The 17,717-nt window shown below is 54.8% G+C and overlaps 6 protein-coding genes across 6 annotated transcripts; 3 read left to right on the forward strand and 3 right to left on the reverse strand.

The window, feature by feature from the left end:
* Positions 1-1,752: 1,752 nt before the first annotated feature.
* On the forward strand, positions 1,753-3,255 carry CCMA1212_000870 (putative transporter MCH2; the record flags this gene model as incomplete). Its single annotated transcript, XM_073698321.1, has 1 exon — positions 1,753-3,255. One exon carries the CDS (start codon positions 1,753-1,755, stop codon positions 3,253-3,255), a length of 1,503 nt encoding a protein of 500 aa, XP_073563440.1.
* Positions 3,256-3,925: 670 nt separating this feature from the next.
* On the forward strand, positions 3,926-6,546 carry CCMA1212_000871 (uncharacterized protein; the record flags this gene model as incomplete). The annotated part of the gene is made up of 4 exons (XM_073698322.1): positions 3,926-3,959; positions 4,023-4,082; positions 4,153-4,387; positions 4,455-6,546. 4 exons carry the CDS (start codon positions 3,926-3,928, stop codon positions 6,544-6,546), a joined length of 2,421 nt encoding a protein of 806 aa, XP_073563439.1.
* Positions 6,547-6,740: 194 nt separating this feature from the next.
* On the reverse strand, positions 6,741-7,811 carry CCMA1212_000872 (Cytochrome b5 reductase 4; the record flags this gene model as incomplete). The annotated part of the gene is made up of 1 exon (XM_073698323.1): positions 6,741-7,811. The coding sequence occupies one exon, from the start codon at positions 7,809-7,811 to the stop codon at positions 6,741-6,743; it is 1,071 nt and encodes a 356-aa protein (XP_073563985.1).
* A 1,195-nt stretch (positions 7,812-9,006) lies between these two features.
* On the forward strand, positions 9,007-11,917 carry CCMA1212_000873 (uncharacterized protein; the record flags this gene model as incomplete). The annotated part of the gene is made up of 2 exons (XM_073698324.1): positions 9,007-9,233; positions 9,352-11,917. 2 exons carry the CDS (start codon positions 9,007-9,009, stop codon positions 11,915-11,917), a joined length of 2,793 nt encoding a protein of 930 aa, XP_073563441.1.
* Positions 11,918-13,508: 1,591 nt separating this feature from the next.
* On the reverse strand, positions 13,509-15,211 carry CCMA1212_000874 (uncharacterized protein; the record flags this gene model as incomplete). Its single annotated transcript, XM_073698325.1, has 3 exons — positions 13,509-13,697; positions 13,773-15,001; positions 15,106-15,211. 3 exons carry the CDS (start codon positions 15,209-15,211, stop codon positions 13,509-13,511), a joined length of 1,524 nt encoding a protein of 507 aa, XP_073563263.1.
* A 687-nt stretch (positions 15,212-15,898) lies between these two features.
* CCMA1212_000875 (uncharacterized protein) lies at positions 15,899-16,864 on the reverse strand (the record flags this gene model as incomplete). Its single annotated transcript, XM_073698326.1, has 2 exons — positions 15,899-16,348; positions 16,409-16,864. 2 exons carry the CDS (start codon positions 16,862-16,864, stop codon positions 15,899-15,901), a joined length of 906 nt encoding a protein of 301 aa, XP_073563258.1.
* Between the last annotated feature and the right edge of the window lie 853 nt (positions 16,865-17,717).

Raw genomic sequence — 17,717 nt, forward strand, 5'->3', positions numbered from 1 at the left:
TCATTTTCTGATTCCCAAACGTATTGCGATGTAATGCAGGAAGCGGCTACCCAGCTGCTGATATACCTATTAATGAAATCGACGTTTGCGTCTGCCCAATACTTGGAAACTGCCACCGTGAACATTTGGTTGTGCTACCTGCCTTACTGCCTTACTGCCTTATCTCTTGGTACTACGCAGTAGCACTGCTTAGTGGTACGAACCTGACAGCACCTTCCTCACGACTCTAGAAATTCTTCCGGGGCAGGACCTACCTACTATCTGCAGCAATTGACAAGCGGCAGATGTAGGAAGGCACCCGCCCCCCCACGTCGCGACTGCCATCTTCCGGGGCAGCATTTTATCTCAGATTTCTGCCGGTCTGCACGTCTGAGTTACTGACCTGTACGGCACCATCTCATCACCCTTAGTACTAGACGGCAGTGTTTTGCGGCACACGATGTTTCACCGTGAGGGTCATGAAGATCACGCCCATTCAACCTTGCTGCAATTACCGTCTAGGCCCTCATTCATTGTGCTCTGCTGCTGTTTGAGACATTATCCCTGAGGTACATGCGTCGTCGACGGAGAATCCAACCGCGTCAACGTCTCCGTCTTATTCTGCTTTGACCACCTTCTCGCGTCATCAACAACTAGAGGTCGAGTCGGATATCTATCTATAGACGTCCAACGCTCAAACAAGCGCCGACGTTTCGCTTCTCCTACACCTAGTGCAAGGTACAGAGAGATGTTCCATCTGTTGGCGCAATCGAGGGACGGTCTTGGCAGCCCTACCGACGGGCTTCAAAGTGCCGGTCTCAGAGCAATCTCACGAGAGCGGGAGACGCCCCTGCTAGCATGTTTCAAGTAAGGTGAGGTTCATGCTCTGAACAGAAGATCATCAAGAGGCGCAGCGAACATGAAAGCCAAAGCAATATGACTGTCGTCTTCTTAAAATGTCCCGAGATGCGGAACGGGATACCTAGTCCTCCGGCTTCCGCCCCGGCATCCCAAGGTGTCCAGTCCGCGATCCGGGACTTTACTGATTCGCAACGACCGACGTGGAGACTTGCCGGGTGCAGACCTCTCATCCGGTTGAACTTTGGCTGGTTTGCCTCTTCTCTAGGTATGGTGCGTTTGCCTTGACTCTAGCGAAAGACTGGAGCTGGCCACTGAACTGCTGCTCGGACCCAATTCCCTGACATGGCTGTGTTCTCGGTATCAATTACGTTTTGTTACTATCTAATACATTAGACATCTCCGATGGAATCGCTCACCGATCGTGAGAAGTCGTACATCGTGGGTGCAGAACTGCCTATTGAGACCAGGTAGTCGGAGAGGAGGCAGCAGCCGCAAGAGGAGCTGAGTTTACAACCCCCATTCAATAATCTTTATTAATCCCCGGGCAGATATTCCCGGCTTAGAGCGAAGAGATTGTTGACCGCGCCCTTTACGTTAGATTCCGAGCCAAGCTTCGGCGTGGCCCAAAACAGCAAAATCTGGAAGCATTTTTAAGTAATTAGTTGCCTCTTCAGATCTTTACGGACAATGGGGCCGATTTTGACCCCCCGATGACCCATCCAACATCACATACATAATGTTGCCCATTTAGCCTATCGCCAAGAGAACATTTTCTCTTCTCTATCGTCTCTCCCTTGCTCTTGCTGTTCCTTTCCAGCAAACAATCGGTTTCCTCCCACTGGCTGGCCTTTTGACTTGATAGTCGCCCCTGTGCAGTTCTCGGAAGCTGTTGAAAGGGTCTGGACGGGAAAGATGAATCAAGGCCAGACGCAGAGCGACAAGTATGACACAGAGGACGCCATTCTGTCGGCCTCGGAGCCTCGCATGGACAACAATGACCAAGGACTTATGAGCGACGAGACGGAAAAGGCAAACCTGCAACTCATGGTTGAGTCACGAGATCAGCAGCCCGAGAACAATGCGCCGCCTCCACCCCCAAACGGGGGCTATGGCTGGGTTGTCACCGCCGCCATCTGCGTAGTCAACGCCCATACATGGGGCATGAACTCGAGTTACGGTGTCTTCCTGGCTTATTACATCAAGAACAATACTTTTCCAGGGGCCACGACTCTACAGTATGCTTTTGTGGGATCTCTCAGCATCAGCTGCGCCATGGGCATCTCTCCGTTTGCGACGCTGGCCGTGAAGAAGTTCGGCACTAGGCAAGTGATGCTGCTTGGCGTTGTCGTGGAAGCGGCCAGTTGGATCGCAGCAAGCTTCGCACACAAGATATGGCATCTCTTTCTCGCGCAGGGCGTCTGCTTCGGCCTGGGCATGGGATGTCTCTTCACGGCCACGGTGGGTATCATTCCTCAGTGGTTCACGACTCATCGTTCCCTGGCCAATGGCATAGCAGCTGCCGGATCAGGTTTGGGAGGACTCGTGTACTCTTTCGCCGCCGGCGCCATGATAGAGAACCTGGGGCTTGCATGGGCTTTCCGAATACTCGGTATCCTCGCATTTGTCGTCAACTTCATCTGTAGTCTCCTGGTCAAGGATCGCAACAAGATTGTGGGATCGACACATATAGCCTTCAAGAGCACTCTTTTGGCGAGGCCCGAATTCCTGCTGTTCATCTTGTTTGGCTGGTTTAGTATCTTGGGCTATTCGGTGGTGATTTTCAGTCTTGCCAACTATGCCAACGAAATCGGCCTTGATTCGTCTCAAGCAGCCCTCATCAACGCATTCTTCAACCTTGGTCAAAGCATTGGCCGGCCGATTATGGGATATACCAGTGACCGAACTGGGCGGATGAACATGGCTGCCGTCTGCAGCTTCTTGGCCGGCATCTTCTCGCTGGCCGTTTGGATCAATGCCAAGGTATATGGCGTCTTGATCTTCTATGCTATCATCTGCGGAACTGTTGCGGGCACCTTCTGGACGGTTGTCGGACCTGTTGCGGCCGAAATCGTCGGGCTACAAGACGTGCCCTCAGCGCTCAATCTTCTGTGGCTGATGATTCTGCCCCCTTGCACCTTCAGCGAGCCAATTGCTCTGCAGATTGTGACTGGCACGGGCAACTATCTCGGCACCCAGCTATGGACGGGACTGATGTTTATTGCTGCTACAATCTGCATGGTCATACTTCGCGGATGGAAGATTGGTGAGATCGAGGAGCTTGCGAGAGCGAACAACGAACGACCGGAAGAGCTTGATCCGTACAAGACAAACAACGGGGAGGAACTGGTCGAGCAAGGCCGAAAGGCTGGTCGACGACGAATGCTGATTGACTTTTATAGGAAAAGGGTTGTCTGAGGATCGATGTGGTCTTTGAATCCATGTCATGGCACAAATCAGGCTTTTGGAGAGGCGCCTTTCTTGAAAGTTTGATGGAGAAGGGGGGGGGGTGCATTTTACGACAAGCGATGATGTTCATGCATTGAGCGAGGAACCTGGGCGACTAGCAGCAGGACATATAATGAATTACATGGAATATACCAGCATTTGCCTTTGTATATATACAACGTACACTATTCATAATGTATTTACAAGCATATAGAAAAGTCATTACCTGAGTGTAGATATTGATGGCTTTTAATCGTAGCTTTTCCTCTGAAGATGTCAATGTCTCTTGTCGTGGGCGCCATGTCTCGAATCTCTCTCAAGTCGTTTGTGAACGATTACAGTCGAAGAAGCAAGCCAGCTGATACGATGCCCTGATGTTTTAAAGATGGTACAGTAGGTAGGAGAGACGTGTGCAAGCCCCCCCCTGCAAAACGCTCGGAGGAAGATGCAGTTCAAAAGGCACGTGAATTGGCGTCGAAGTCGAGCCCAAGATTGACGCGCCGCCCCGCAAAGGATTCACGACCGAACCAAGTGCGCGGCGTCATCGCTTATCGGCACGATTCACCTCCCACCTCTTGCACCTACTGTATGCGCCTCCAAGAAATGGCCTGTGGCATAGCATGAATCACAGCCCGTGGCGATGTGGCTGCTGGAAAATGAAGGGGCCTTTCAAGGTGAGCGAGAAGATGCGCGCCTTTGCGCTGGACGCCTGAGCTGACCCGATCTCTTCTGTGCAGGGCGTACACTTTGGCTGCGGCCGGGCAAAACGTACCTCTTTGGGAGGACGGCATCAGAGTGTGAGTGACGATTCGCGATTTATGTTGAGCGGATTTTCTTACGGACAGGCGCTGATTGAGATGGAAATAGACGGCCAGCTAGTCCTTTTACACACCACCATCTCGCGCAAACACCTGACAATCACGGTCGATCACGTTACCGAAGGACACGCCCACAATCCCTCGAGCCGGTCCCATATCAAGATCGAAGACCTCGCGACTAAGACAGGCACGGTGGTCAATGGGCAGCGAATCAAAGGAGAAGTCTACGACGTCCAGGTCGAGGAATATGAAATCATGCTGGGCAAGTGCCCCGACACGTTCAAGTACTTGCGCCCAAACCCGTGGATGCGGATGCTGGTACAAGTGCGCTCTGCTGACAAGATGTCCCAGGCTGAAATGGGTTCCAAAAGTCTTCACCTTCTCGTTTACGAACAAAGAGCTGCAGACGCAGCCGCTGAACTCCCTCAAAGAACGATTCGAGCAGCTAGACATCAAGCTGTTGACCGACTACAGCGTGAAGCACACGACACACGTCATATCGAAGAAGCGAAATACAGCAAAGGGCCTGCAGGCCCTCATCAATGGCAGACATATCGTCACGGAATCCTTCCTCGATGCCATATCCTCTGCCACAGAATTCTCCGGTGGCGCAGACAGCCAAGAGCCAAGCTCTCTGGAGACAGACTTTCACAGGTTCTGGCCCGGTGAAATGAAGCATCTGCCGCCACGGGGCTCCGAACCAGTGCAGCTCCCAGACGAACTGTATGCGCCCGATAGCCGGCGCAAAGATGTCTTTGAAGGATATACCTTCATCTTCTACAGCCAGATTCAGTACGACAACCTCATGGCGCCGATCACGAACGGAGGCGGTAAGGCCATGCTGCACCCCATCCAGCCGGAAGAGACGCGGCCCGATGATTTTGTCCGATACGTAAAAGGAGTTGCGGGTGAAAAGGGAACCGGATCTTTCAACGATGGGAGCGAAGGCAAAGGAGTTGTTTTGGTGAGGTTTCTGCCAGCTAAAGGAGAGCTTGTTGATTGGTACAGAGAATTCATCACTGCGGTCTCGCTGCTGTTAGACCACAGGCCTATTGAGCAAAACGAGTTTCTAGAGGCGATTCTGATCAACGATGCAAGGCAATTGCGACGACCATTGGAGGTAGAATCCTCCCTCAGATCCCAAGATGCTCAGCCTGCAGAGAATGCACAGCCAGAGCGAATCACTCAACCAAACTCGGAGAGTCAAAGCACAAGAGGGATGGCTGAACTCTCTCAAGAAAACAATTCCCAGTCCCTTCCGCGGCGCAGCAAAGTGCGGAGGCCAGTCAAGAGGAGGTTTGCGGGCTTTGACGACGACGAGATGGCTATAGAGGAAACACCTCCTCCTACTGCCCAAACAGCGGCGAGACCACAGTCACCAGTGCAGGAGGACGAGGGAGGGTTGTTTGTGTCACAAGAAGATGACGCTCCATTGGCGCCAGACACCAGGCCGGTCGGCACCTTTCGGTCACAGAGAAAGAGAGCGCCATCCCCTGTACCAGAAGCTGATCTGATGGAGGGCATGGCGCCGGCTGTAGCAAAATTCAAACGGCAACGTCTTGAAAGCGGAAGACGCTTCGCTGAGCCGTCACCTGAACCTGCGCCGGAACAGCCTGTCCATGCAAAGTCAACCAGCGAAACGAAGAAGAAGAAGAAGGTCAAGGAAGAGATAGATGTTCTCGCACTGGCTGCGAAGAACCGCGAAGAGGCAGAGGCCAGGGCCCGAGCCGAGGCCGAGGAGCTGGCCCGTCTAGCAGAAGGCATCGACCTGGCCGAAATACGTCGGCACACCATTGTGGAGGAGATTCAACTTCGCCGCACAGACAGGGCATCGGACAGGACGAGGGAACAGGACATTGCGGACGGACGATGGAACCCCAAGTGGAATGGCATGAAGAATTTCAAAAAGTTCCGCAAAAGGGGCGAGGCAACGGGAAGGCAGCCGGCCCGAGTCATCGTCGCCCTCGCCGAAGTCAAGACCAAGGAATTCGGAGTCGGCGACAGTTACTGGCTGGAAGATGTCAGTAGTGACCGCAGAAGAGCCACAAGCGAGCGATCTGCCGTTGGCGCCAGCGAGGCAAGGGAGTCCAACTCTCCCTTTGTGGAGCCGCCGATGCTTGGTGCCTCTTCGGCGCGGGTCATCGCCTCTGATAGCAGCGACGAGGAGGAAGTAGCAGAGGCAACGTCAGAAGTATCGTCTGCTAGAGCTGCGGCATCGAGAAGAGGTGGAAGCAAGGAGGACTCGCAGGGGAGCACGAGGAGCCAGCTCACCGGCGGGCAGTCTCGGGCGACGAGCAAGGCAAAGAGAGCGGCGACGGAGCCGGCGGCAGCTAGGGACACGCCGCCGCCGAAGAGGTCGAGAGTGGCGCCGAGCTTGCTGGAGATTGAGGATAGCGATGATAGCGACGACGAGCTCAAGTTTCGATTTGGCAAGAGACGGTAATTCTAGTTTGCGCATAAAGCGTGTCGCATAGCGCTATGCTACCTCTTTATTCACGTAATATGTGATTTTATCCGGTCAACTTGAGGGTATCTCTCTAACTGTGAATGCATAGCACTCATGATCTAGGCAGTTCTTTGCTCTTTGCGTTGTTGCACATAAGTAGTCCTTCTTCTCAGCGCATAGCCCTGATCCATCTAATCCATTCTATCCATCTCACTCTCCTTGCCCTCCGGCTCGTCAACCAGCAGTCCCACAAGACACGCAGCCAGCATGGTCTCGTAGTTGACCCAAGGATGAATCTCCCCAAACAGCTTGGTACCGTCCCTCCCCGCGCCCCTCATCAGCTCCGGCACGCCTCCGGGATGGAACTTTGCGTACGGCGTGACGTTGTACACCTTGCCGTTGATGGCCATCCAGGCATCCTTGCCCTTGCGGCCCGTCTGCACCTTGAGCATCGAGGGCGTCACGCGCAGGTAGGGCGTCGAAGGGGCCACGCCGCGGAGGTCGGAGTTGGGGCCGGAGATGCGAGCCCAGTCCAGCGGAGAGTGGCCCGGCGTGAGGACGACTTGGCGGCTGGGCTTGGCGGGCTTGGAGGAGTGCGTAGGGGGAGGCGCGAGGCCGGAGGAGGAGGAGGAGGATGCGGCAGGAGGGCATCTATTGGGCGTGGGACCGCGGGCTCGCTGGGCGGAGTTCGGGGCTGGATATTGATTGAGGGCGGGAATGCGGCCGTTGGGTCGGGACGAAGGGAGAGGCGGAGGGGGCATCGTAAGGGAGACCGAATCGGCGAGGGAGAGGCTGGGGACGGGTTGTGGGAGGCTCGTGGCCTCGGCTTTGGGCGTGGTTGGACTTTCTGGCTCTTGGATGACTGGAGGAGATATCGCCGTGGGGGCCATCGTTGGAGGCGGTTGGATGGTCGGAAGTGTCGAGGGAGGGACATTGTCTGGTTTGCGCTGTCTCAAGGTCGACGAGGTTCGATCGGTGGAAGAAGCTGCTGACGACCCTCTCGAGCCCAGCGCTGTGTCGTCGTCGTTTGATGGCTGGACGGCAATCTTTGGTGCGACTCCATGGCTGGCGCCTTTCCCGTTCTGTTGCGCCCTATTATTCCTCCGCTCTTGATCCGATGATGTCTGGCTCTCCTTGCCGTCCGTGATGGCGCCGACTCCTCCTCCCCCGAGACTCTGCCACGGCCACCGCAGCCACTGCGGCTGCCTCAGCGCCACGAAGACGAAGGACGCGACGATCAGCGAGATGCCGAGCAGGGCCATGGCGCGGGCTGAGACACGCAACGAGAAATGAGCGAGATGAAGGGAGATTCCAGAAGAGGCGCAAGAACCGCCAGAAATGGTCATCAATCGACAATCGCCAAAAAAAGATGACGGCAAGCAAAAAAGGCGTGCATCTGGGGGCTCTAAATTTGGATGGCATGGCGTTCGCGCCCTAAACCGTAAATAGGGGGTCCCTTGAAGTTGCGCGGCCAATGGGAGGCTGAGTTGTGATCTGGGCCGGGATTGCGCTAGCGTGGACCGGGTGGGAGGAGGACTAGGCCTGATGGGGTAAGAGTGTAGATGAAGAAGAAATGGGTTGTTGAGGCGGCTGCTCGCTTTGGGTGTTGTTTTTGTTTCATTCAGGGGAGCTGTTCGTCTAACATCTGTTTTATTACCTTTGCGTGACTCTTTATTTTTAGCTTCCAAGTTGTTTCTCGTTGAAGATTTTAGGTAAGTAGCGGGTTCATGCAGATAAACAAACAAATGGGCGATCCCATGATTTACCCGTTGACGCCATCGCTGATGCTCGCTCACGGCCCTTGGAGAACATGCGAGGTATATAAGACCAGGTAGGTCGAAAGGAGCGTGCACTGATGATTTTGTACGGAGGATTCTTCCGGTAGCTTAATCTGTGCCGTGGGCGCACACGGATCTCATCACTCTGCCTCTGCCGGAGCCAGGGGCTTGATTCGATGGCATTTGCATGCGCGAGGCGCGAATGTCGACGTAAATATGCGGCACTGGACAATGTCAGATAGCCTCGTGTGGACTGTAGCATCCCATCGTGCATGGCTCGATATCCACCGGCCCGCCATCACACGCTGCCATATGGACCAAGAACTGTCACGGATGACCATCTCCTCTCAACGGCTCCATGCTCGTACATGCAAGCTTGGACGAATCCTGTACTTGGTAGACGCGCGAGGCGAGCGCACTCTTACTCGTACCGAGCACTGCCGACCCCATCAAAGCCCATCCTGGTGCCCTTTTCCAACGGCATGTGCGTGCATGCAGTGGACTTGCATCTCCCTCTGCCCGCTCTCACTGGACGGCTTCCATGCATCTTGCACCAAGAGACTCCTTACCGCCTTTCTGAATACAGACTTGCGGGGGGGCATAAACCCTTGCGCTTGAATGGATTGGGCCATTCTCGCAGCGTGGGTGCAGCTGGCGTCTCCTCAAATCGTCAGACGATATGCGATGCCGTTCGCCTGCATGTATCGCCGCCTCGTTTGCGCAACGTAAAAAGGGACCCAGACTGCCGCTGCTCGGTCTGGCTGTTGCGCATTTGCGTCGTCTCCGTCTCTCCGTGTGCCGTCTCATGCTTGTCCGTATGTCTTTCCAGTCCGTCCCTGTGCCTGCTCTGTTCCGTCCCATATCACCAACTTACTCGTACTGCTACCTGCGACATCCCTCCATACCGTAGGTAGCTGCGCCAGTGGACCTCGTTACAGGCTCTTCCCGGCTCCTTTTATCCCTCCACACGCCCCCTAATTTCTGGCCCGGGCTAGTCACCACAGCGGCCTTAATTACCTGCCAGCGCTGCCCGAGGCCCTGCAGTGGCGCTGTCCCGCGCGACTTTGGACGCCCGGAGGATGCGCTCAGGCTCAGGCAACGCATGCTCGGACGCTGTCGTCGACAATCCCCGAGCCACGTCCAGGCCCAAGCCCAAGCCTCATCTCCAACCTCGACTTCAATCTAAACCTCAACCTGAACCTCAACCTCAGCTTCGGCCTCAACCCAGCCGTCACCACCAGCAACCGCGTCACTCCCTCAAGCCGCAACCCTCCGCCTCGCGACTGTCCGCCTGCAAGCCCGCGCCGCAGCGACCAGCGACCAAAGCCTCGACGACTACGACAACGACTCCTGCACCTCGATTGGGCTCGACTCCGCCCAATCCCCAGGGACCGCCCCTCACCCTCCCGACAGCTGCTCGACAGCCGAATCAACATGTGCTTTCTGTGAGGGCTGCCGCTGCTCCGACTACGCGTTCTTCCACAAAGAGGGACGCCGCCACGATGCCTCCCGGCGACAAGCCTCGCCAGCCTCAGCTGAGCGCTGGAGCCTCCCGAGGCATGACCCGAACGCCCCTGACCCCCAAGGTCGCCGTCAAGGGCCCGCCAGCAACCACGCCGCTGGCTCGCAAGTCCTCGTCCATCGTCGGCGCGCAGTCGCCGCGCGGCGAGAGCGCCGCAGCTCCTCCGGGCTCATATCTCAGCCATAATGGCACCCCGCGGTCGGGCGCCAGGCAATCCCGTGCCGAGAGCACTGTTTCGACGCCGGGCAGCTCGACGAACCTTGACAAGATGAGCGACGGTGGGTGGGAGACGAGGAGCAACCGCGGCCTGGGCGTGTCGCCTCTGGCTCGTAACGATAGCCTGAGCTCTAGGAGGAGCGTCACCAGCTCATCGTCCAACGGGCAAGGCGACGACTCCAAGTTCTTCTACGCGAGCAGCGTGAAGCCCTCGGCTCAAGCGCCGCCTCCTCGACCGTCCTCGGTCGTCCATACTAAAAGTACGCCGACCTTCTTCTACGCGAGCGATGCCGCCAGCAAGCGAGTCACGAGCCCTCCGGCATACCCCAGCTCAAGCACCCACTCGCTGGCCTCGGCGCAAGAGGGCGTCGCTACGAAATTCTTCTACGCGAATGGCGCGCCAGACATGGACGCGAGGCTGTCAGCGCGCAGCTCTGGGACGGGCTCAACCATCTCCAGCGGCTCCAGGGCGACGCGCGCCAACACCAGCAACTCCTCGGCCGCGGGATCTAGCACGACTCAGCTATACTCGCGGCCGGTATCACCTTCAAAGAACCTTACGCACCCTACACTACCGCAGCAGCAGCATGCACAACCGACGCTCCGAGCCAGTGCCATGTCACCCACCTCCCCGGTTAGAGCCTCGGCTCACCCGGCTCCGAAGCTGGCGGCCGCCCCTGCTCAGGCCAACAAGAGGCGAGTGAGCATCGAGTCGCCTCTGCGGTTAAACAAGGGGCACGGTCGCGCAGGCAGCGTCGTGTCTGTAGAAGGAGGAGCCGCCGTACCGAAGATCGCCTCACCTACAAGCGTACCGCCCATGATCCATGCGCCCGACATGACACCGCCACTTTTGAGTCCCGGACTGGCGCAATTAGCACAGCCAATGACGATGGCGTCGATTTTACAAATGGCCGACGAAATTGAAGATGAGGATGAAGAGGACGAAGAGGACGGGAGCGAAGGCGAGGGAGAAGACGGAGAAGATGGAGATAGCGACGATTCAGAAACTGACTCCGTCAGTCGTAAGAGATCTTCTCAGAATTCGGAGCCTCTGAGCCACCTTGTCCTGAGCGCCCGGCGCGAGCGCAAAGTTCAGGACCTGGAAATCACAAACGCTTCTCTCGAGGCCATCAACAGAACCCTTGAGCGGCAGCTGCGGAAACAATCAGCAGAATTGCGCCGCTTCCGACGCTTATCCAGAGCTGGGCGCCTTCCCGGCGGCTCTGCAGCTTCTAGCCAAGGCGGTGCCTCTCTAACCGTACCGGACGCCTCAGGGGGCCTCACCGACGTCAGTGAGAATGATGAAGATGCCGCAAAGTTGAAGGGAGAGCTGGACGAGGACGAAGACGAAGAGGATGAGGAGGACGAGGAGGATGACGACTCGCTAGTCGACTCCGATCTATCCCACGGAAACGCAGCCGCCGACCCGAATTCTACCACCTCTCAGTCAAAGGTGGAATCACCTGGCGACAAACGGCGGAAACGGGACGAGCGTCGTCTGCAGCTCGACCTCACGAGGCATCAAGAGCTTCTGCTCGACAGCCAGAAGATGAACCAGAGTCTCAAGAAGTGTCTGGACTGGACAGAGGCGCTCATCAAAGAAGGCCAGAAGGCACTGGCCTACCGGGTCCGGATTGCCGACGTGGATGCCATGCCTGGCCGCGTCCTGGCGGCTTCATACTACGACTACGGTGACGACACGTCCCAAGTCGAAGACGATACGGTGTCCACCGTTTCCGCGTCGCGCTTCGACGACGATACCGTATCAATCATCGAGTCCGAAGCGGAGGCATGGCCGAAAGAAGCACAGGATCGCGACAGCGGCATAGAACTGCCCGTTGCGGGTCACTAGCTAACCGACTCTTCGCAAACACCATGGAGAGGAGGGCCAGCAGGATTCTCCTTCTTCTTCTTCGCGTCTTGGCCAGCCGATATGCCCATTTCTACTGTGCATCTACTGCTTGCTCTCGTTCACATCGCCACTCATGGATATCTCGTCTTTTACTTCCTCTCCCACTCCTCCTTTTGCCCCCGGCTGCTGCAATATTTCCTTGTCTTTGTCTCTTTCTATCCTTCTCTTTTCTTTGTCTCTTTCGTATTTGCGACAGCATATACTTTTATGCACGTATAGTTGCATCTCGGGATATCGGGGATACAAGGCGCTCATTCGGATTTGCATGGCGTTCTACTTGATACTTTTTTATTTTCTCTACTCTTTACTCTTCTTTTCTTGGGCTGGTATCATTCATCAGCCCCCCTTTTCACTCTCGTTGCGTTTATGAAGGCCATGATCACTGCATTCTTCTAACTATTCGCCGTCTCCATTCTTTTCCCTCGAGAAGCTCCCTCATATCTCCCCCCCCCCCCCCAAATATCATTCTTCTTCCACAACCTGAGTGAGAGAATACACTCTGGTTATGCAACTTTAAAGGGGCTTCAAGGACAAATTGCGTCTTGCCTTCTTGCCCTTTCTTTCTATGATATCCCTTGTCATATTTGACTACTCTGTTGCTTTTTTGACGTGTTTGTTTTTTGTCGTTTTTCTTTCCACATGTCTAAGATCAGATACCCGCAGAGGCAAAGCGAAAAAAAGACGAAAAGAGAGAAAAGAGGGAGGACAAAGCTATCCATGGAACACGCATGAAGAAATATGCCTCCCCCAAGACGAAGCGTAGTCTTTCACGAAGAGCGGTTTCTTTTTCTCTTCTCTTCCCCCTTTCGAAAGACAAGGTGGAAAAGGGGGGAGAAACAAAACATATTTTTTTCATCATCGTTAGCCCCATGCGAAAAAAAGAACTACCCTCGAGAAGCTCAAAAAGGTAACGAGCCTTCGCCCAATGTTTCTCTGGATATATACAAGGGGAAGAAGGGGGAGGGAAACAAACAAACCAAAAAAAAAAAAAAAAAAAAAAAAAAAAAAGCCCTTTTCCATCATCAATCTATTTCTTTACGAGAGTGCGAGATAACGCTGCCTTTTCGGTGAATGATAGAAAACGGAATAGAAGAAGAACAAGCGTTTTATGCCTTCCATGCTTATCTGTCTGCTTGCCTATGATCTGCTATGTGATCGAATGCTAACTACACTTTCAATGTATGTTCCACGGGACAGGTGTTTGTGAAATGCGCTATAAGATGCAAGAAGTAAATGCGCTGGATATATTCAAAAGAAGACAGGGACAGGGGAGAAGAAGACAAAAAAAGAAAAAGCTGTGTACTCTATATAATAAGATTATGCCCGATCGCTCTCTATCCGGCAATCTCGACAGTAAGTCTCTAAACAAACAAAGGTCTCATATTCCCATTTTGTGCTCCTCCACTCTTCCCCCCAGCCTTCTTCCTCTTCCTCTTCCTCTTCTTCCTTCTTCCTTCTTCCTTCTTCTTCTCCCTATTCATGTTCATTACCGCCCCCCCCCTTAAATCTCCTCCATCACATCTCTCCAAACTTACGCCGCCGGCTGCTCTGGTTTAGGCACGTTAGGCGCATCCTGAGCCACCTCTTCCGCGGTCATATCCCTAGACTTCTTATCCTTCTTGTGCTTATGGTCCTCGTGCTTGTCCTTCTTCATGGCTGCCTCGGCAACGAGCTGCTCAAAGAGCAGATAATCGCCCTCTTCTTCGGGAGAGCGCTCAGCCTATAACAAAGAGCAGTTTAGACGCTTATTTCTAACGTAGCTTTCGTCAACGGGGAACCAAAAAGGGCAACATACCTTGATGAAAATCTCGCCAATGAGCATGAGCGCCTGCGCTCGCTCTAACCGCTTCGACAGCGGGACCTTCTTGTCCTTGAGCACCGCATCGCACACCTCGCGCAGCACTCCCTGAATCTCAAACTTGCTGCCCCTCCAAGCAGCCGTCAGGATCTTGCCCGTGACGCGGCGCTCGTACTCGACGCGCTTCTCGTCTGTCCAGTCCTCGCCTCCCCGCTCTTCCATCTTGGCCATGTCCTCCACCGTCTGCTGAGCGTCGATGGCGCTGCTGATGGTGTTCCAGGTATCCTTGACCAGCGTGCCCTTGTCCTTCAGCTTGCTGAAGAAGCCACCGATGCCGAGGAACTTTTGGCTGTTTAGGAGGGTCGAGGCCTTGGACATGTAAGTCTGGCCGATGGCATGGAGAATGTCGATGCCAAACGACTCCATCTTGAGGTTCTCCACCTCGAGCCGCATCTTTTCCTGGAATGACCGAGTGACGTCGGGACCCTTGTCCGTCTCCGTCCACACACTGACCCGGTCCAACAGCTTTCGTGTGAGTGCCTCCACGCGCTCCTGTCGGATGCGCGCGCGCTCTTTCTCGTAAGCCAGCAGCTTTTCCCGCTGCTCCTTGCTCATGCCACCCTTCTTCTTCCCTTTGCCCTTGACGTCGTCCTCTGCGTGATCTACTTCCTTCTCTGTGTCGTCGTGGGCCTTTTCGGTAAGAGCCGGTCGGATGGGGATCTGCCGGCTCCGGGAGCCATACGAAGGGGCCGGAGATGTAGCTTCAGATCGAGGCGGCGGTGTCGCAGTCGCGGGTTGCACAGGTGTCTTTGCCTTTTCGTCCTCTACCACCACTGAGGGAGGCGGCGCGGACGCAGGGCCTGCGAATGTCTCCTGGTTCTCCTTCTCCTTCTCCTTCATGCTCTCTTTCATTGCCTCTGCGGTTCCAGGAAACTCTTCGTCTCCCTGCGGCGCAGCCTCTCCTTCTTCTCCCTCATCCATGGCGATGTCCATTGTGGCGGCCAAATCCTTCATTAAGCTGATCTCGCCGATCCAGTCGACAAACGCCTCGCCGCCGAAGATGGCAGAGAAGAACTCAGCCGGGTCGACGAATCCCTCCTGCGGTTTCGCGTGGTCCTTTCCATATTTGTCGTAGGCCTTTCGCAGCTCTGCGTCTGAAAGCACCTGGTAGGCCTCGCCGATGGCCTGGAACTTTTCGTGTGCTGTCGGGTCGTTGGGATTCTTATCTGTGTGTCAGGGGCAGCCGTCAGTCGGTGTACAGGACGCAAGGCGCAAGGCGCAAGGTCCCAAAAGACTTCAAATGCCAGGAGAGGGATAGACGGCGATTTACCTGGATGGTGGACAATAGCCAGCTTGCGATAGGCTTTTTTGATCTCTAGCTCCGTGGCCTGCGGCTTGACGCCGAGGGTGTCGTAGTAGGCCGTATCGACGACCATTTTGGGCGAACGAGCGAGAGAGAGTTACTCTGGCGAGCGTGAGTATCGCAGATGCGGCTTTCGAGTGAATGACGAGCAAAGCGAGAAATGGCTGGCGGCGCTGCGGGCTGTGTCGGTATCGATGTAAGGCGATGGTATTCGCGGCCGTTAGTCGAGGGAGTGCATATTCGCTCTCTTCAGCCGAAATTTTGCCCAAAGGCTGAGTGCGCTCTGTTTCGTCGGCGCTACGTAATGGCGGGGCAGTGCTGCTGAATCGCGATGTACCGATACCTGCCATCTTTGTATCTTTGGGGGGAACATCTCAAAGTAATCCGGATCGTCAGGGTTCATCGACATATGGTTCGCATCCCTACCTTACCTTATTTATGCGCAGATGGCAAACCCGATGCCTTTTCACATGAATGTTTTCCAGCAGGCTGCCCATCAGTGGGACCAAGATGTCATTCGACGATGATTGCATCCTACAATCTGCACAACACACGTGGCTATTCAAGATCAACGGCAGGCACAGCATGGAGCCCATAGCGTGGCTCTCTTGCAAAACTATTTAATTAGGCCGCCATCAAAATGCGCAGACGATATCTTACACGACAATGAGCGCCACTCAGGCGAGATCCTCAACAATAGACTCGAGATTTCATGGAGTTGAGAGCCAGCGACAAATTACAACCACCCCAGCATCCGACCTCATTCGATTCCTGCAACCTTCATGCGCTCAAAGCACTTCTCATAGGCTTCGTGAATTCCAGGAACCTCGTACTGATACTCCTTGAGCTTGGTCTCCAGCTTCGTCGTGTCCAGCGAGCAGTTGCTCCGGCCCGCCTTGATGACCTTGGCCTGCTCTTCCAGGGTAAAGTTCTGCCAGCTCAACCCCGGCCGCACAATCTCCTTGAAAAGCGTGAGGACCTCGTTGTGAGAGATGGCGCCTGGGTTGGTAAAGTTGTAGACGCCAGTCTCACCATGCTCTGCAAGAACGATGGAGGCGGGTAGAAGATCATGAAGGATGGTGTTGCTGTTGGGAATGTTGACCACCTTCTCGTAGCTGAGGAGCTTTGTCACAAAGTTGCGCGGGTGAAGGTCGTCGCTAACGGGCATGCGAAGACGGAGGATGAGGCAGTTGGGGTAGCTGCGCAACACCTAAAAGGCAGGTCAGTCTCACTGTTCGCTAGAGCAGCATACTCGGGCATTGTGACTTACCGGTTCAACATGGCTCTTGATCAAGGAGTAAAAGCTTCCCTCAAAGTTTGGACCGTCTTCCTCCGTATAGCCACGCCCGCCGATGGGATGAGTCTTGTCGTACTGATAGATACACCCAGTGGCGAAGATGGTGCAATGGATATTGGCTTGAAAGCAGGCATCTGCCAAGTTCAAGGTGCCAATGGCATTAGATCGTACCGTCTGGGGCTTGTTGTCCTCGCACCAGTCGACGTTGGGCCTCCCAGTGCATCCGGCAGCGTTCAGAACGTGGGTTGGCTTGGTGAGTAAAAGCTCGGACAGCACAGCCTCTCGGTTTTCCATACGGATGGTCGTGGTGTGAACGTCCTTGCCCTGTTCCTCCAGCAGACGTTTCAGTTGACCGGCAATCCAGCCATTGCCTCCCCATATGAGAAAGCGCGGCTGTTGGTGATGGCCGTTGGAGAGCTTGCTGACCATTTCGATGAATCTGTGACGATTGTAAATCAATGGCAGCCGTATGTATTTCTGGTCGGACTCTCTTTTCCTGCCAATCAGTTGGAAAATGGAAGAGGAAGATATTGTCTTGAGAAGAGACGGTGAGCGGTGGAAGCCGCATCTTGGAGCAGCGTTGAGGAAGGCGCCATGTCTGCTCCTTGCTATACAAACTGTTGCTGCCTGATGGAAGGTGCAACTTATCAACGTTGCAAATCTAATGAGGTGTTACTCTACTTGCTCGTCCTGGGCGCTTCCTTCCTTACTTTGTCTGCTTGTGTTACAACCAATCTTTCCTTGGAAGCATGTCGTGTATCTTCTTTCACCTACTTGACAGTTCGGGGCTTGAAAGCAGGTTAGTACCTATGGACTGTCACAGGCTTCCTAGCCAGCTCCGGCAGTCTTCAGTTGATGTTGCCCAAGCTTTCCGAGACCATTCTCGTCCGGAATCGCCAGCTACCAACATGCCTATCAGTGCCTTCCTGCCCATCTTCACTGCATCGAGATTAGTGTTGCTGTCTGCCATAGGGGGAACTGCCTGACGGCCATTGAATAGGGGGTGCAATTGGCCGATCGTTACTCTTGTCTACCTCGTAGCAAATGCCACAACGCTGGCAGCCGGACACAGCTCCGTCCAGTGTGTTATGATGCAATCTACAAGGCACTTTACCTTGTTCGAAGGGCTCGGCTCTCGTCTGGACATGTCGGGATTAGGGGTTCATTGCTGCACGTTAAGTTCTGGGAAAGAAACGAACGCTTCAAGCCCGTCTGTCGTTGGTCCGCAGCGAGCTGCGTGCACTGTACATTCAAAGCCCTCGGGCTGTTCGCCTGCATCTGG

The sequence above is a fragment of the Trichoderma ghanense genome, assembly GCF_004382785.1.
Source record: "Trichoderma ghanense strain CCMA-1212 chromosome Unknown scaffold_0, whole genome shotgun sequence".
NCBI lineage: Eukaryota > Fungi > Ascomycota > Sordariomycetes > Hypocreales > Hypocreaceae > Trichoderma > Trichoderma ghanense.